The 19748-nt window shown below is 44.6% G+C and overlaps 1 protein-coding gene across 1 annotated transcript in view; it reads left to right on the forward strand.

The window, feature by feature from the left end:
- Nucleotides 1-19421, forward strand: part of CA10 (carbonic anhydrase 10) — a 470926-nt gene extending 451505 nt beyond the window's left edge. The window contains exons 6-9 of the mRNA XM_045569812.1: nt 1606-1678; nt 13846-14000; nt 15869-16043; nt 18083-19421. Of these exons, the coding sequence (XP_045425768.1) occupies nt 1606-1678; nt 13846-14000; nt 15869-16043; nt 18083-18105 (426 nt within the window). The 3' untranslated portion in view covers nt 18106-19421. The remainder of the gene's footprint in view (nt 1-1605; nt 1679-13845; nt 14001-15868; nt 16044-18082) is intronic.
- Nucleotides 19422-19748: the final 327 nt, after the last annotated feature.

The following is a 19748-nucleotide window of genomic DNA, read 5'->3' on the forward strand; positions in this document are numbered from 1 at the left end:
TTTTTCAATTATGGTTAATCAGCTAAAAAGAGTCTGGTTCCAATGTTAGCGCTGCCCAGACTCACCAGGTACCAGGAGCCCAAGGCACCCAGTGATCAAGGTACATAGATTCCCATGACAGTGTATTTTGGGCCATCCTTGTTTTGTGGGATGCATTGGCACAAACAGGAAGCTTCAAGCTGTCTTTTAAGTGGCCGAAGAAGGTGTCAAAGTAGGAGCTGATTTTAGCCCTGAAGTTTCCAGGGAGCAATAGTGTTGGATTTGGAGCTCTTCTCCATCTTGGGGTGCACTCTTACCTCCATGGGGCACTGTCACTCCCCAAGCTCCCCTCAGTGTGTGTCTCACCACAGCACCCCCAGGAAACTGTACAAAAAGAGAGACAGATGGAGGGAAAATAAACAGTCTGTGCTTTCTCCAAGCTAAAATTACCTGTTGCTTATCTAATAATAATAATCATCTGCTGCAATTTTTCCAACCCTCAGAATAAATCAGATTTAAAATGTTGATGTGTCACAACATCCGATTAGCTGCTGAGGCATAAATTGCAGAGCAGAGCTAAGCAAGGTAGGAGAGAAATGACTAGAATAAAAATGGTACCTCAGAAGGAACGGCTGAGTTTTGAAAATAAAGGGGGTTAAGAAAACCCCCTTTCTTATGTGGGGTCACATCACAATTTCATAAATGGTCGTTCCCTGGGTTAAGCCCCTTAAAGCTAGGCTGCCTCTCCCACCAAAGGAAGAATTTGGAGATATAAGGACATAGGCATGAAATGGGACCTGCTCCCTAAACATCTGGTGCAGTGTTTGGCCTATAGTAGGAACTCTACCAATATTTATTGGATGGATGGACGGTTAATTGAATGGTATGGCTCATGATATATATGAGGAGGGACATAACAGTTTCTCTATGACTTTTTAGAGCTTTTTTCCATCTCCTGATGCTTCTTTTCTGCGTAATCATTCTCTTTCACTTTACCTAGATAAATATTCCCTTCCTAACATGCCCCTTCTTACCCCCTGCTTAAAACCCTTGGATGGTGCCCCATTCCCACAGAATAAAGTTTAAATGTCCTAACATGACATTTGAAGCCTGACAGGGGCTTGCCCTTGCCTACCTCTCTCAGCTCACCTCCCATCCTTCCCCACACCCTCAGCTCCAGTGAAATACTCATGTGAGTGTGTCTACATCTCACTCCCCTGTGTCTGTGTATATACGGATCCTCTGTAGGGAATGTTTTTCTTTGACCTTCCTCTTTCTCCATACTGTACCATCAAAATGCTTTGTTAACTTCTACCCATCCTCCCTGACCCAGCTCATGCCTCAGATTCCCCAGGGAGGAGGTGGTCGTCCTCTAATAGCATCACGCCCATGACTCTATCTTGGCATTCTCCACACTGTATTAGAACCATTTGTTTACTTACCTGTCTTCCTTCTCTAGACTGGGAGTTCTTGGGTCTGTGTATTTGATCTCTGAATTTCCAGCTGTCATGGTGTCTGGCACATGGCAGGCACTCAGTAAATATGAATGCATGAGCAAGCGCCTGGGGACAATGTTTATCCTGGGGGAGGGATGCCCAGTCATTAATATTTTCCTTTCTCCTCTAGGTTTCTGATTCATCAAACCCATTTCTTAATCGAATGCTCAACAGAGATACTATCACAAGAATAACATATAAAAGTAAGTTTGGTTCATTTTCTTGTACTGCAACTGTTCTATAAAGGTTAGTCCTGCCTGAAGGCAAGAAGCCAGAACTGACGATCTCAGTGGGCCCCTTTCGGCTTCGTGATCCTGTAATTCTGTAGAAAGTCACTCGGGTTTGAAATGAGCTGCTTCTTCGCCAACCCTGACTCTCCAAAGTCCTGGGGCTGCCTTAGACAGGCGTGGATGACAAAGGCGATGATGATGATGGTGGTGGTGGTCCTTATCCCATGGGTTGGTAATGAGCTGGAGGACTCTGGTGGCTGACAAATTCCACCATGTCAGGTGGCCACAGTTGGGGCTTTGCCAATTATGCAATTGAAAAAGCACCCCCAGGGACTGTGGATCCAACCTCAACACTGCCGGAGGCCTCAGCTGGACCGAGTCTCTCTCTCTGTAGCTGGGTCTCCCTTCTAGACGGAGAGAGGATGCCATCTTTCTTCATCAACCTGTATGGCCCATTGGTCTAGAGGACTCTGTCTGGCTTCCCTGGGTTTACAGGGTGTTTTATCCCCAGACTCCTTCAGCAGAAAAGAGAGAACAGTGCAAAGTTGAAGGAAGAGCTTGCTCTACAATCCACAGCAATCCTAGAAATTGGGAAAAGTACGTGAGGTAGCACACACCAAAAGAGGAAAGAAATCAGTCCAAGAAAAAAGTTTGTTTTTACCGAAATTAGGACTGAACAGGAAAGTAGGATTCAAGTGTTGACCTTGTCCTTCCTCAGAGGCTTCCTCCTCTGGAAAGTAAAAAAGTTAAGCTTCAGGTTTCTAAAGTCCTTCTAGGTCTAGGATTCTGAATCAAGCAAGAGGTAGATAATGATGCTCACAGAAGTGAACAGCGTGCAAACACTCCCACACCACTCCCTTCACCCTGCTAGTAGCTCGCTGTCTCTGCCACTTCTGTCTCCAGTGCTGACATGAAGATGACAGAGTGAAGGGGTACAGCTCTCACCTTGGACTGCTAGAGGGAGAGCATGGAGAGCCCTTCCCTCATTCCTTTGCTTATTCATTCAAGAAACATTTCCTCCACACCTGCCCCAGGGTGGGCACCAGGTGAGGCTCCAGCCCTACCCACAAGGTGCTCGCTGCCCTGTCCCTCCCCTCTGAAGAGGATGGGAGGCTGCTGGGGGTGAGGAATGAACCTGGAGCACCACACCCCACCCCACCCAGACAGACATCTCCCAGAAGAATGAAGTTGCCTCCAAACACACTGTGCCTTCCTCCTCAGTATGCCTGTGGCGCCCTCCCTAATCACACACTTAGACTGCTCAGCTAAGGGAGATATTGCTGCCTTGTGTGTAAATAGCACATTTATAACTGCCCATAAAATAGTATTATTCTTTTAACTTTTTTGATTAAAAAAGCATGAAAATTAAATAAAATGTTTTCAAATAATCTTGGATTTGCAATTTAGAGACCAGGAAAAGCCATGAAATTGTGTTAAGCCCCAACACACAATCTAACAGATTGCCAGGTGTGGAGTCAATCATCAGTGGGACATTCCTCCCCACTCCACCCCCAGCACTGGTCTGATTAATATTAAGTGATGTGGCCGCCACCCGGGGAGAGGGAGGGGAGGAAGGAAAACAAAGCATTCCAGGCAGGGGAAGCAGCATGCACAAAACTTGGAGAGTGCTGAAGGACAGTGACAAGGTTTAGAGAAACACCCTCACCACCTCTGCCGACACATTCCTGCGATGCAGACGGAAGAGAAGAGGAACATCCTCTTTCCCTCTGACCCTCTCTTCCTTGGTGCCTGTCAGGGCCAAGAGAAAAGAAAAGGGAACTAAGGAAAGATAAAGAGCCCCTAGGCTGCATGGGGAGAGGTAACTGCTTTAGGCCCCCTAATACCAAGAATTTTGTGCTCTTACAATTCAGCAAGGAATAATGGAGGTGTCCCCTGTAGTAACCTTTGTCACATACCTGAAGGGAACAATACCGCAGAGATAATGATGCTCCATCCATGGGAATGGCCTCAGCACTGCTGTGCCCAGGACACTGTCATAGAGGGATTGATTGGCTCAGCAGGAAGCCACAGCACTCTTTGAGCCAGCTAAACTGCCCTGAGACAGTGAAGCTTGGCCAGGTAGCAAGGAGGGGAGTCTAAAACTGGAGTCATTCCCTAGGACACAGCCAGTGGGTGGGGCACACAAGCCTGGAAGTCCCTGCTGCAAGAGGCAGCAGGTTATGCTGGCATTAGTCCATGAATTCCAGTCCAGATGAAGACAATGGCACCTGCTCAGGGGCACCTATCATTCTTCTAAGTGCAAAAGAGAGAAATCAACCCTCCTGCACCCACTGACACTTCAGCCACACTATTCAGGGACACCCGACCTTCACCCCTACCCACTCTCTGAGCCAGCCCATGCTACGAATGACACCCCAGCATAGCTTCAGTTTGCCTTGCTCACCTAGATGCAGTACACACCCTGTGACGTGCTGAGCATCAGGAATATGGAGGTGATGCTAACTGAGCGTGTTCCACACTTTGGGATCTGTGCTCTCCTTGGGGCACCTTACCTAGTGTGCACAAACTCCTTCAGAGCAGGGACAATTGCTGTTTCCTGTGTACAGATGAGAAAACCAAGGCTCCAGGAAGTGAAGTCATTTGATCAAGGACACAACATCTAGTAAGCAGCTGTACGTCATCAATTTCTGCATAATAAACAAGCATTCAACAATGAGCGTTGATTTCTCACTTCTATAGCTGTGGGTTGGTCGAGGTGGCTCTGCTTGCAGCTGCAGGTCTGCAAGTTGACTCCAGCAGTTCAGCTTTCCATGGCTCCCATTTTTCTAGGATCCAGAGGGTATATCCAGGGCAACCACTTCTCATGGTGGAGGTCAGAAACATGTGATGTGACTTAAGCCCTCGTCATGCAACTCACACGCTCCTGTCCACTTTCCACTAGCCAAAGCAAGACACATGGCCAAGCCCAACATCAAAATCCTCTCAAGGAAGTGTGGGTGGAGAGGGAATAGACACTTCCTGAACAGTAGTCTGTTTCCATTGTGGAAGAGCAAGGATTCAACGATCCTCCTGGGTACTTTTCTCCTATGTCTTTTCCTTCCTATCATGCTTTCCCCTAAGGAGCAAGGAAAGCTTAGCTCTGAGGCCTTAAAACTAATTGTAACACTGATACTTTCACATGCCATGAAACTTGTCAGCATGTTCTTCTCTAAGTCCAACTTTGGTTCAGTTTGAAGAGCCATCTCTTTGCTTTTGGCATGTCCTTCCCCTTAAAAGGGAAATATACTGACCACAGAACTTATGGGAACTTTGACAGTACAGGTTCATCCTGGCCTAAGCTCTCTGTGACTACTGGCTGCTTCTAGGCATGGGACCTCCAGTAGATATCAGTGTCATCCAAAGGTACACAGTGGCATTGCCATTATTGACATACATAGGAACCAGAGAAGGCACAGAAATTGGTTCTAGATGGAATCAGTCTTCTCTAAGTCTTCCCCTTGGAGGGCATGGGAATGAGAAGCCAGTCTAAGACTTTAAGCAGAGTGACATGATCTGCTGAGGAAAGAATCACTAGGTGTTGGCAATTGGTTGAGAATAGACTATAGAAGGGCAGAGCTGACAGTGGGAGAGGGTTGCAGCAATCCAAATGATGAGATGATGGCATTGATCGTGACCAGGCTAATGGGGAGAGGTGGTAAAAAATGATTGGGTGTACTTTGATAGAAAAGCCAAGAGATTTCTTGATAGGTCTGATGTGAGAGGAAGAGAGGACATAAGGATGACTGCAAGACATTTCCATCAACTGAGATGGGGAACATTGTGGATGAGGCGTATTTGTGGGTGGAAAGGGGATCAGAAGTTTTGAATATGTTGAGCTTGAGATGTCTATTAGGCATGCAAGAAGAGGTGTGGAGTAGGCAGTCGGATGTATGAGTCTGGATTTCAGGAGAGAGAACTGAAGATATAAATGTGGAAGACATTGGCATCCAGATGGCATTTAAACTTGGGTGAAATCATGGGAGTGAGAACAAATAGAAAAGGGAGGCGGGACACATCCTCACTTTGCAAAGAGCAACTCAAATCTCCACGACTTAGGATTAAAAAGCACTTCTAAAGATATCTTGGAAAGCCCACCCTGGAGAAAGCTCCTGTGGGGCTGTCTCATCAGCTAGCTGAGCAGGGGAGGGAGAACGCTCCTAGAGGCACAGGGGCGAAATTGGTACAAAATGGCAGCTGGGATAGACACAGTCCATTTGCCTGGCTTGTAAGATTGGGCACAGAATGGATGACCAGGAAAAAAGGGAATTGTGCAAGAACATTCTTTTGAGCCAGTTAAGAAAATCAATGCCAGAGAATCCATAAGAGGAGGAAAGGAGGAGACTCTTTCCAAGAGGACTAGGAATTTTGGAAGCCAAATGCCATGGTAGCGAAGGCCACCATACCCATGAGAGGCAAGTGCGTTCTAGCAAAGAGAGATGGAACAATGCAGATCTACAAAGTAAAGCCACTCTCCTGGCTCTGCCACTTCCTCTGTTGTGTGACTCCAGGCAAGCTTCTTAACAGCTCTGAGAGACGATCCCCTCTCGTCAGTAAGATGAGGATACTGAGACTGATAGTGAGAGGGCTGTAGAGTGAATAAAGCAAGGTAACAAGTCAGTTGCCTGGACAATCACTGGTATAAACTAGGTGCAGAATCGACGTGTATTCCTGAGTTAGCCTCAGGTGCATGGCTGTCAAATCCAGCGTTCTGAAAGGCAGGAAGCAGGTCACCATGATGCCAAATAAAAATTATATCGAAGGTGAATACAATATAGAACACACAAGCAACAGAATTTGCTTACTTAAAATGAAGCCCAGTCCTGTGGATGATCATGACTTAATGAGGTTCTACTACTTTCCTTGGAAGCTTAGCCATCATACGTCTGCATCAGACTTACAGAACGCTCTGACTGACCAGGACCAACACTGGAAAAGACGAGCCTGAATTAATTTCAGGCCGAATTTAGAAAGTCTTCTAAAGAAAATCCATTTTATTAAATTCCCCTTCAACAGATTGAGGGTCAAGACTGCAATCATGACATTGAAGAATAGATTTTCTGAATGGATTTTCTGGAGGAGATATTGGTAGTTTACTTGCAGTGTTTTAATTTTTTAATGCAGGATATTGGAATAATGCTCATATCCTTCTATTTTCCTTGTGTTTGTTAATTAGCATTAATTAACAGAACCCTGATTACATAAAAGGTAACATTGTTGTCATTTTAGTATCCACTTGATTTCATTGAGACAGCATTTTTTTAAAAAGAGATTTTATACTACTTTCAAGTGGCAAAACTAGTGACTAATGGACTGCAAAGAGCACTTAAATGGGTAAGAGGGAGCAGTTATTAGGACATTGCATATAAATAACACTTTCTTCCAATGTCCTGGGACAGTGAAGTATTTCAGTAGCTTCATTTCCCTTCCATTTCACGTGCCCCGTTCATGTCATAGATAGTAAATACAATTGTGAGCATCAGTCCAATGAGAAGCCAAAGGCTCACAAACTCCCAATATAAAAAGGTATGCCTGTCATCTTCATATATTTTCTGTAAAGCAAATAAAGACATGTGGGGGAGACCTTTTAAACGTGGTGTTTGGACACGTGGCACAAAGCCTCTTAAAGCACCTTTTTCAGTCTCACCTGTTTATAACTTTGCTTTAGGTCCCTCCAGCCTTTCAGCTAAAAGATGAATTGAGTAGGCAAAGACAGACCAACTTGGAACTGCCTGATACTTCTCAGTTCTTCGGGAAGTGTTTTCTGCGCTGCTCCTTGGAGGGACCCGATGTTAAAGGTGATGAAGTATCACCAAGAGGTTTAAGCACATTGCTCCCGATGACTTTCTCTGTGCTTATTGGAACTTGTACTTGCACATCAAAGGCACGGCTTTGGAAATGCAGCACACACCACGTCCCATGTTGCAATCTAAGTAGTCACTCACGTCAGCAAGGAACAGAAAGGGAGCAGATTACCACCATGAATCCCGTTCTCAGGGCCCCTTTATTCGTTTATTGTTTGTGTAAAATGAAAAATCGTGTTACACTATTCTTTAGTAATTGCCTTTTTTCATTTCGGTTGAATTTGCCTCAGATTACAAGAGGAAATGTCATTCTCTATGAGAAAATTGCCAAATAGTTCCATATTGATCAGGAACAAGTCCAGTATTGATCTCTGAAACTGCTGTGCCTTTTTCTCACTGGAATAGTCCTCTTCGAAAGCAACTTCATAAGCAGGAAGTGGGGCAATGTTCAGTCTCAGGGGTCCGCGTGAGTAAGCACGATGCATTTACCAGAATCTGCCCTGGAAGCTCAGACTAAGGGAAAGATTCCCCACCGCGGTCCTAGGCATTTCATCATAACGTGCTTCTCTTTAAAAAAAAGAAAAAGCCAACTTGGGAGTTGTAACCGTGACTAAGGACTCAGTATAAGATAAATCATAGATGTGGCAAGAATATGTCATAAAATCAAAGGCACAGCTGTCAATTTCTCCAGTCATTTGAGAAAATAAAATTGGGCTATAAACTGTACACAAATATTCTACACTTATTGATTATCCAAGGGGTCTTCCTATACTATAAAGATACAGCCAACACATAAAAATTACAGCACTGTCATATCCAAAAATTACCCGAACATGAACTTAGCTATGTAAGCTTGATAGCTGTTTTTGTTGAAAGATGTTTTTGGATCTATAGCATTTTTTTATTACCTGAAGATCCAATTATCCAGAACTATCTGGTGCCCCCAAGTAAGAGGTTACATGACTCATCCAGGAAGGAATAGTAAGTTACTGGCAAAGCCACAGTTAGGACTTCGACTGAATTAAGACTCTTGAAGACTAGGGCTTTGCCCTCTATAAGCTATTTTCTCATACGACAGGTAGATAGGTGAGAAAGAGAGAGAGAACCTTTTTAGAAAACTATCCAAGAAAATTTATTTGAACTTCTGCCATCATGTCCTCTTAATAAATAGCCTTAAAGCAAGCAGAGATGTGCATGATCAGCCCATCGGCCTCTGAGCTGTACCCCAAACTTGTACCTCTGGTTCACAAACAATTCTGAATTCCTCTAGATCTTTGCCATCCTTACTAATGAATAGAGCCATGTGAGTTTAGAGAGGGGAATCTACCTTCCAGGGCATTTCTTCTCAGTTTCCTTTCTGTCTGCAACACCCACATGATAACACTGACATGCACAAAACAATGTTGTTTTTTTTTGTTGTTTTTTTTGTTTGTTCTTTTTGCTAGCCACTGCCTGGACAAGATAGTTTGTGAGTAGTAAGTAGTTTCTGGCCTGGTTTAGCCATGGAAAACACCCCAGTGTGCCTCGACACTAGGGCTGAAAACGTCTGGGTTTACCTGTATTCTTTTCTTCGGTTCCACTGCCCTCTATCTTGCCAAACACAGCAAGCAAGCTTCAACGGAGAAGAAAGAAGATGCAAAAAAGCAGCCTGTCGTTCTCAAATCCCAACACCTAAAACAAACAAACAAACAAAAAGCACTAAATGATGGCCTGTGAAGCAACATGATGAACCACGAGGACAAATGTTACATGTTAAAGGCACACTGGCTTCAGCAATGTAAATATGAAGGCACAGGTGTGTTCAGTGTAGACGCATGCCAGTGTCTTATGGAGATGGAAAGAGGGCAAGCAGTCTCCCCCTGACGTGTTGGGTGTGAGGTATATGGGGAAGACGGCAGGCAGTGTGCGCTTAAGCTAATGGTACTAACTGGAGCCTCAGAGATGGTTCCACGTCACCTGCTAGATGCTACTGCCTCTTCCTCCCTGGGTATCTGCCCATCACTGCCCGCAGGTAGAGCTACTGGGCAGAAACCACTTCATTCATTCATTCATCCGGTATTTACTGAGCACCCACTACGTGGTGGACCCCATGTTGGGACTTGGGGTTCAGAGATAAAAGATGCAAACTCTTCCCCTGAAGGCTCACAGCTTAGTGATGACAGTCAAATAGGAAAGTAATTATTGGCAAGCTAATTCAGTAAGTGTAGTGAACAAGTGCAGTAGCCCAGCCGGGAAAGCCAGGGAGTCCTCAAGGAGAACAGCAGTGGTTCTCCCAGAAGGTGGGGCAAGGACACTCCAGGTAGAGAGGAGGTGACCTCAATACTGGCCAGCATTGCAGAGTGCTTACCTGATCCGCACCTTGTGCTAGGCTCTTGAAAAGCATGATCCCATTTGTTCCTCGAACAACCCTGTGAGCTAAGTATTCCAGCCATCTGCATAGTGTGGATGTGGAAACTGAGGCTCAGGTGGGTAGCTGTGGGTCCAAGGTCACATGGACAGTGAGCAGCAAGGTCAGCACTCAAACCCGGGTCTGAGTCCAAAGCTCACACTCCTCACACTGGGTCTTTCCAAGTTCCATCGTGTGAGGATATAAAAATAGCAAAAGATAGAGTATGAGCATGAACAAGATGGGTGGGAAGAACATAGTGAGGAATGAGGAGCTCAGGAGGGCAGAAGCTGCCTGGGTCCTTGGGTGACTGTCAAATCTCCCAGAGGAAGCAGACGAAGAGGAATGTCCCAGCTGGACCACAGCGGATAGAGTCTGGGGTATCAGCACTACAGTGTTTGGGAGACACCTTGTCATCCTGCTGTGCGGGATAAATCCATGAGCATAACCTTTTCCCTCTGTTCCAGCCTCCACCCCCCTCCCCCAATCCTTTCCTCAAATGCGGCTGCAACACAGAGGCTGGTTATAGTTTCAGAGCAACATAAATGTTCTGTTCTTTTTTTTTTTTTTTTTTTTTTCTCCAGTCATGCCTGGAATGCCTCTCCTTCTACTGCCTCCTTCATTCTCTCCCCCCCCCACCGCCCCGGATAAAATAAAGTATAATAATAACAGCACGCTAGAGTACCCACTGTGCTCTTCGTGCAAGCTTGGTTAAACAAATCACATTGACCTTTAATAAAAATGTGCCGAATGCTTCCTTCTCTCATTCAATATGTTAATCTTCAGGTCAAACCACCATCAGAGCAAGCCTCATTAAGTGCAAATCTGATCATGCTACTCCCCGGCTTCAAACCCTTCAGTGGTTCGGCACTGCCTCCAGGAGGAAGCCCGGACTCCCAACGGTGCAGAGGCAGACCTTCAGGTGTGGCCTGTGCTCACCCCAGCAGCCACATTTCTCACAATGTCCCTCCCCCTTCCTCTCCACGTCCCTCTGCATCTCATACTCCAGCCGTCCCCAAGTACACGCTGCCCTGCTGTTTCCTCTCCTCTGTCTAATGGTGCCCGTGACACCACGCCCCCTGCCAGCCACACATCGATCACCTCCCGTTGTTTAAGATGCAGTTCAGGGCAGCTCCTCGATTCATTCTGTCCAGAGTCCTCCCCACCCCAGGCAGAACTGATAGCCTCTCTCTGGGCCCAGTGCAGATTTATGTCATCATCTCTGTGATGCCTGCATTCGCTTAATTACGTCCCGTTCCCCCATACCTGGCTTAGTACCTGAAAAATATTAGGCACTTAAGAAACAGAGACAAATATGAATACCTGATGTAAACATACTGTGTTGGGCACCTGGTCCAGCTCCCGAGGACCATCGCAGCGGCGTGTGCTCTGGGCACGGTGGCTTTGTCATGGCAGCATCTGACCACACAGGCCAGGGCACAGACTCAGCTCAGCCATATTCCAATTACTACTTCTCTGTTGAGCTGAGTATGTCCTGGTGCCTTGGGGTTTTGATGGAAAGGAGAAACATTTCAATGGGCAGTGGAATAAAGTCCTTTCTCTTAGGGTTGGTCCCCAAATCCAGTTTGATCAGGCTCTCTTGCGCATTGGGCTTTGCACAGACAGAGCCCTGGAGGGCTTCTGTAACCCCATCAGGGGAGGAGGAGGCTGGGAGGGTCAGTTTTGAATGGAGCAGGCAAAATGGTGGTTTTCTTTACATCATTCCAAACCACTGGTCCAGTTGATTTGTTCATAATTTAATTGATAGGCAAAGGAACACTGAAGCTAAACTTCCCTTGACAAAGATAGCTCTTATGAAAGAAAGCTGAATGAGCGATCTCTGGAGGAAGAAATGGAGGGATCTTTGCCCAGGAAAATAGAGTAGCAGCTTTAATATGTAGGTAAATACAGGCTGGTCAAGGTGCACTTATCACCTGACATCAGAGCCTGCATGTATTTATTTTGCCATTTGCTGTCTATCACTCCAACTGCAGTGAAGGAAGGCACTGCATCTGTCTTGTTTATTGCCGTATCCTCAGAGCCTAACCCTGTGCCCAGCATAAAGGGGTGCTTAGTGAATATTTATTGAATAACTGAATGTCCTTGGTCTGGAGGTCAGGAGAATTGAGTTCCAGTTCCCACTTTGCAGTCACCAACTAGCTCTGTGACCTTGGGCACGTCACTTTGCCTCTCTGATGTCTAGTTTCTTGTCAATGAGGATATTGCTATCTGCCTGACCCATCTCACTAGGTCACTGTGAGGTTCCACCTATATGAACATGTCCTTCTTTACCATTATATATGCACAATGCTGACCTTGAGAGATCACATCAACCACTGAAGAGTTAGTCCTTTACCACTGGGAGTTAGACACAAGGATGAGAGAACCTATATGAACCCAGGGGTGCTGAGAAGCCAGTCTTATTCCTCTGCCAGCCATGGGTTGGTTCCCTGCCATGTGTTCTCTAGGCCTCCTGGACTGGCCATGGTGGAGGGTGCTCATGCCACACCAGGAGATGAAATACTGGAGACATAGATCTGGAATCACTAGGGCATAGGGAGCAATCGAAGGCATGAATGTAGATGAGCTACCCTCAGATGAGAGCACAGCATGAGAAAAGAAGAGACCTTTGGACTGATCCTTGAAGAACTGAATCACCAAGAGAAGCAGGTGAAAGATCAGAAGTCAACAACAGAACCTGAGAAGGAATGTACAGAAAAATAGCAATTCTGATTATGGTGTTTTGGAAGCCAGAAGCAGCAGCTAGAAGAAAGGAAGAGAGATCATGGGGAGAGAAGGAGGATGAGAGATCCATGGCAATGTATCCAGTTTTTTTTTTTTTTTAAGTATTTTAAGTTATTGAGATTTGAAAACTATTACTATTTTATAAAAATATAACCAATGTGTTGAGTTAAAAAAATTAAAAGGAAATATACCAAAATGCTAATAATTGTTTTAGACAATTGGAATTGTTATTTTTTTCTTTTTTAGATAAAATCTAACATGTACTTTTGTCATTTTTATCAGTGACAGTCATTTATATTTAATAATAAAATATGAGCATGAATACCTCAAACAGATCCACATGAGCAGGAAAGAGAAAAGATTCACAAAAAGTGAAATCAATTGTTAAACCATTAGATCTCATGGTAGGATTTGTCCCAACTTGTATTTCTTTTTAGAAGTACTTTCTTAATATTTTTTTAATAAAACGATGTTAATAAATAAGAACGGTGACCAGGTAAGTTCAACAAGTCCTGAAGCCTTTAATTGCCCATTTTGTTATACCTGTAATGCCTGGGGGTGGGGGTCCAGGTCTCAGGGACTATACCAAGGACTCTTCAAACAATCCTTGTGGGAAACCTCTGAGTGATGACTCAGAGTTCCCCAATGGTCAGTGCCCCGTCCTGTGGGAGGGGATCAGCCCTAATCATGTGACTCTTTTGGCTACTACAGCACGTAAGCAGAAGCGACCTGTGCCAGTCCTGGGATGGAAGCTTTAGGAGCCAACATAACGTTTCACCATGCTTGCCTTTCCTTTCTGTCACTGTGATTCACAAAGGCCCAGACAGTGGCTGCTCTAAGAGCCTAGGTCGCAAAGTGTGTATGGCCAACCTGGAAGGGACATGGATGTGAGCAAGAAATAAACCTTTGTCACTTAACATGATTGATGAGATGATGGATGTGCTAATTACCCCGATCTGACCACTATACATTGTATGTATCGAAACATCACTATGTACCCACTGAATATGTACAATTATTATTTGTCAATTAAAAATAAATAACTGATATCTGGGGGGATGGGGAGCTGTTTGTCACTGCAGCCTATCTTGACAGTACAGTCTTCCAGGTACAGTCTTCTGGAATTCAAAAAGAAAAATATATATACATCAGCAATACCAGCAATTTCTTAGGAAACCTAATTCTTAAGTCTTTATTTTCCTCTCCAGATGATGCATATTTACTACAGGGACTTAATATAGAGGAACTATACCCAGAGACCTCTAGTTTCATTACTTACGATGGGTCGATGACTATCCCACCCTGCTATGAGACAGCAAGTTGGATAATAATGAACAAACCTGTCTATATAACCAGGATGCAGGTGAGTTTCTCTGTGGTCCTTTAGCTAATGGGGAAGAATGATGTGAAAAATCACTAGGTTTGTGGAGTGCATACTGTATTGGTTTTCCAGGACCACTATAACAAAGCACCACGAACTGAATGGTTTAAACAAGGGAAACTTTTGCCTCGCAGTTCTGGAGGGTAGAAGTCCAAGATCAAGGTGTGGCAGGGTTGGTTCCTTCTGAGGGATGTGAGGAAGAGTCTGTTCCATGCCTCTCCCCTAGTTTCTGGTGACAATCTTTGGTGGTCCTTGGGTTGTAGAAGCATCGCTCCAATCTTTACTTTTATCTTTATGTGGCATTCTCCCTGTGTCTGAGTCTCTGTGTCCAAATTTCCCTTTTATAAGGATACCAGCTACCTTGCATTAGAGCTCACCTTAACAATCTTAACTTCACTAATGACATCTGCAATGACTGTTTTCAAATAAAGTCACATTCTGAAGGTGAGGTACTAGAGGTTACCAGTGCCTTCACAGCTTCTGAATTCGGGGGTTGTCCACCATTCACCCCATACACCGGTGTTTACAGAGCCAGCATCTGAAAGGCTTAGCATGAACTAATTTGAGAAACATCCTATCTGAGTGAGGAAAGACAGCAAGGTGAGTTCTCAGACTGTGTTCTATAGCCATAGCGTTCAAAAAGCAAATGAGCAAAGTGGAAGATGTGGTCAAACATGTTTGAAAATGTTGGGTTTAGACAAGTTAAATAGATTCATCGTTGAGGGATTTCTCACGGTCTTTTCAAATGAGAACACAAGTGTCCATCTCCAAGAGGAGATGATGTGATATGTAGTATTTCACAAATGCATTTGAACATGGAATTTTTTTTGTACCCTCTCCCAGGGTTAGTATTCCTCAGATCTGTCCTCTTGCGCCAGCTTTGTGAAATGGCTCATTGGACACATTAGGACTATCACCCCCACTTCTGTGAAATGAATACGTCTCCTCTTTATCATGAGGGGTAGACACATGAGTTTGTTCCAGCCCCGACACTCTATGGTTGTGCGAGTCTATACACACATACGGGAAAAGACGAGTGGGAGCAGCAGGAGCCTACCTCCTTAACAGGACACATGTTCACAGCCCAACAACAACTTGAAGTCCCTGATTCTCTCTGTATTGACTGGGACTCCTTGAGTGACAAGCAACAGTAACCCCCCACCGATAGCTTAAGCTTAGGAGAAGCATTTATTCGAGAGCTACGAGGGTGTCTTATGCAATTCAAAATCAGAATTAATGTCAGGAACTCACTGAAATCAGGATCCCAGAAGCCCTTTCTCTCTGATTTGCTCTTCTTCTAAACTGCACATTTGCTTCATTCTTCCCTCCTGCTAGAGACCATCTGCTTTCTCTCCACGGCCCCATGGCAGGACGTGGCTGCTAAACATTGTAGTCCAGCTACCTGGCCCTGATACTCACAGAAAAGGAAACAGATTGGTCCAGCTTTGTTTAGCTCCGTCCCCCGACCCACTTGCTATGGTCTAGGTGATACCATGAAGGAGTCAGGGAATGATTGAACCACAGGGTGTCAGAGAAAGAAGGACCCCTAGAGAACACGTAGCCAGACTTCTTATTTTAACAGATGGCACGTTTGAGGTTGAGAAAGAGGAAATGACTTGTTTAGAGGCATATATGGGCTAGTGAGCTAGAAGCAAGACTCACTCCATGTGTGGAGGCATGAGTGGGCCTTCAGCTCAACTGAACCCATGGGAAAAGGTGCTCTGTGGGGCTCGTGCCTTTTCCCAGACAGCAGTACCCCACCTGACCTGGCCACAGCCTACTTGGTCTTACTTCTTCCCTAGTGCATTTAAGAGGATGGTTGGATCTCACAGCTACTTCTCTCTCCTCAGATGCATTCCTTACGCCTGCTCAGCCAGAATCAGCCATCTCAGATCTTTCTGAGCATGAGCGACAACTTCAGGCCTGTGCAGCCACTCAACAACCGCTGCATCCGCACCAACATCAACTTCAGTTTACAGGGGAAGGACTGTCCAAACAACCGGGCCCAGAAGCTGCAGTATAGAGGTGGGTGCTGTGCCTCTGCGAGCAGAGGACCGAGGCTAGAGCTCAGTCTTCTGATTACTCCTGTCCTTAAAGGCCTGGTGTCGTCTCCCATGATAGGAATCATGATTATAAATGACAATAAGAACACTATTTACATGGTGCATTTTTCTGTTGGTAAAGCCCATGCGCCATATATAGAAGATGATGATAAAGGTTTAAAGGTTTGATATATGTGATATAGATATCTATGTAAATGATGACATCTATATATACATATATGTAGATATCTATATATTAATGTACAAAGGTTTAAGAGTTTGATATATGCAATATAGACATTTACATGAAGATATCTGTATATATACATATATAGATGTCTAATATAAAGGTTTAAAGATTTGATATATGTGATCTAGGTGTCTATATGAAGTTACCTGTATCTATACATAGATATCTATATATATGAGGGTTTAAAATATGTGCTATAGGTATCTATATCACATATAATCAAACCTTTAAACCACCTCTGGTTCAGGCAAGACAGTCTTTTTTATTGTCATTTTCAGAAAAGCCCAGAAAGGCTGATTTTTCCCAAGGTTATCTGTTAGAACAAGACAGCAAGAAGCATTAGAGCTTTTAGTTATGTGCAAGATAGACCACCTTTCCCCTAAAAGGTGAACAAAATACTCTAAATGCTAGGCCATTAGGATCCAATGAGGTAATGTGTGTGAACCTATCTGTGTCCAGTGCTGTGTCCCTAGAAATGATTATTATGCCCACTAAGGGGACATTTAAGAGGACTTTTGTCTCCTGTAACTCACTGGTCCACCACACCGAGACCTCTCTCTCTTCCCTTCTTCACACTGACTAAATATCTGTTGATCATGATGGCAAACCCTCACGCTGTAGAAAGGAAGTTGGAGGCAGGACAGGGTCTGGAGAGGCCCTGGACTGGGAATCAGGACACCGGAGTTCCCAGCCTGGCTCTAACAAGCTGTGCAAACTCAGCCAAATCACTTACCCCTCTAGACCTGACTTCTTCATGACGGTCCCTATCCCACCCGCTTCTTGTTGCCTGAGGCAGATGAGTGCCTGGGTGGAGAAGCCCTTTGCAGCAGTAACATGCTCCCCAAACGTGGGAGCTGTCCCTGTTACCACACAGCTTTCCGAAGCAGCCTCCCCCACTGCGCAAGTCCCCCACTTCTTCTCTCCTACTTCCTTCACGTCCTTGTCTTTCTCCTCTCTCTCTCAGACCCACGCACAGAGCGCCCAAACTGTACATTGTCTGCTCTCTTCCAGCCAGAACCACCTGAAAAATAAATGCCCACCTCATCCATTGATTCTACTCTTTATTCAACACCCATGTACTGTGTGCCAGGCGCTGAGCTGGGTGATGGGGAGATAGTGGTGAGGAAGACAAATGTGACCCCCTAACCCTACAGAGCTTACGGTCCAGACCAGGAGTTGGTACACTTTCTGCAAAGGGCCCAAGAGTAAATATTTTAGGCTTTAAGGCCATACAGTCTCTGTTTCACTCTGTTTCATTCATTTACATATCATCTAGGGCTTTAGACGATATATAAATGAATGGGTGTGGCTGTGTTCCAATAAAATTTAATTTACAAAAACAGGTAGCATGGTGCATTTGGTCTGTGGGCTGTTGTTTGCCCATCCCTGGTCTAAACCAGTGTCACCCACTAGAACTTTGTGATGATGGGAATGTTCTATATCTGTATTATCCAACACAACAGCTACTCACCATAGATGGCTATTGACCATTTGAAATGTGACTAGTACCATGATGCAGCTACCTTTTTAATTTTAATTAATTTAGGTTTATGGTAGGCAGTGGGGCTAGTGGCCACCATATTGGACAGCAGAGGCCTAGGGGATCATGGAAAATTGGAAGGGGGTGGTTGGGATGCATATAAACAAACAGGCATTTACAAAACTGCCCCACCCCCTTTGGTGGAATTCCCCTAAAACTTTGTGCAAATTAATTCAATGTGGCTTGTTTTGTGTTATGTGTGTGGTTTTTTTCTTTCTCTCTCTCTTTCCAGTAAATGAATGGCTCCTCAAGTAGGGAACAAAGCCGAGAAGAATGCCACCTCAGTGAAATGCTACAACTGTGAATTGACGTAACCTAGAATGTCCCCCCTTCTTGCTTCTCTCTCCTTCCTCTCCCCAAGCCTCGTTCACTCTTTGGATTGGCCCTTTCTTCATTAAAAGTGTGCACAAAACCATGGCAGAGGAATACATCTCTTACACACACTCACAAACATTTGCACATACATACACACACACATCCAAACATACCTACACACATAGACACTCACAACCTCCGTGATGGGAAGTCAAGTTTCAGAAACAAAAGGCTCATTCATAAAAGGTCTTAGAAGAAAATAACCTGTTAACCTGATTACAATTTTGATACTGTTTTCCTGAACTTATAAACCTACTCAATGAGACTTTTCAGCCTTTGTACATACACAATTCTTCCACAAGAGAGAGAGGAGAAAACAGCTCTGACAGCATCAAACGGACTTTGCATCATGTAATCTCAGATAGTGTCCCAAGACCCTCTGAGGGTGCTGGCAACAGGGGAGCCAGGACAAAGTTGACCAAGGACACTTATTTCTAGATTATGATTCTTCTGTTTACTCAACAATTTCAAAAGAAAAAAAAAAAAAAGGACAGACATTGAAGAGCTACACATTGTGTATATATATCACCACAGACTATAAAGAAATGGAATTATTTCCCTCTTTGTCACATATCTGTAGTAGGATTTGCCAAGATCAGAACTGATCCATTTGCTGTTTCCTGTTTTCCAAAGGTCATACATTGTGTTTGGTTATTGTTAACAAGCTCAATAAATGTGTTTAACGACTTAATTTCATTTTTCTGGCTTTGGTCTGTTCTCCTTCCTTACAGGCTAAGCCCTGGCTCCATGCAACTGCATTCTTTGATTTCACTAATTCCTTCATCTACATGTTTTGTTCATTGGCAGCCCGGTTTTTTGGTTTGGTTTGGTTTGGTTTTGTTTTTGTTCTTTACCTAAGTTTGTGGCAATCAGGAATGCATTTGCTAAGCAAGTATAACTTTAAATTCCACTCCATGGCTCGATCATTCACAAGAGGTGAGCTTCAGCCTGAGATAACAGGCAACAGATCCCTTGCATTTCAAAACTGCCATCCCCCCACCCCCCACCCCCGCTGTGATGCTCCCGTGAAGGAATGAACTTTGCCTTGTAAATTCCTGGGAAAAGGGGTGTCTTCTCTCTCCAGGTACAGCCAGATTTCACAAAGTACAAAAGAATGCCTTTCTTTTCTTGTTTATAATGGTCACTCACTGTGTTTGGTTACTGTCAAGAAATCAATAAATGTGTTTAACAAGTTACCCAGTACCCATGTCTGAGTTTATTGAGAAGGAAGATGCTCCCTGCTGAAGTCTCTGCATCCTGCTGGGTCCAGGAGCAATTGTGTGCGGGGCTGGGAGAGCAGCCAGAGCTGCCGGCACAGCCTGCCTGGCCATGCCAGGGCCAGGTAATTAATACCCTGTCGAGAAAACATATAGGCTGAGCCGCTGGAAGGGAAGACCTGGATGTTTGTTCAGTGGTCAAATTAAAAATAACTTTCATCTCTCCTTTCCGACACACTCTCTAGAAAGGAGCAAAGTACAGGTAGAGTTGTGCAAATGGAAGCATTCCCAAGTTATCCAAAACTT

Source organism: Lemur catta, chromosome 15 (genome assembly GCF_020740605.2).
Source record: "Lemur catta isolate mLemCat1 chromosome 15, mLemCat1.pri, whole genome shotgun sequence".
Lineage (NCBI taxonomy): Eukaryota > Metazoa > Chordata > Mammalia > Primates > Lemuridae > Lemur > Lemur catta.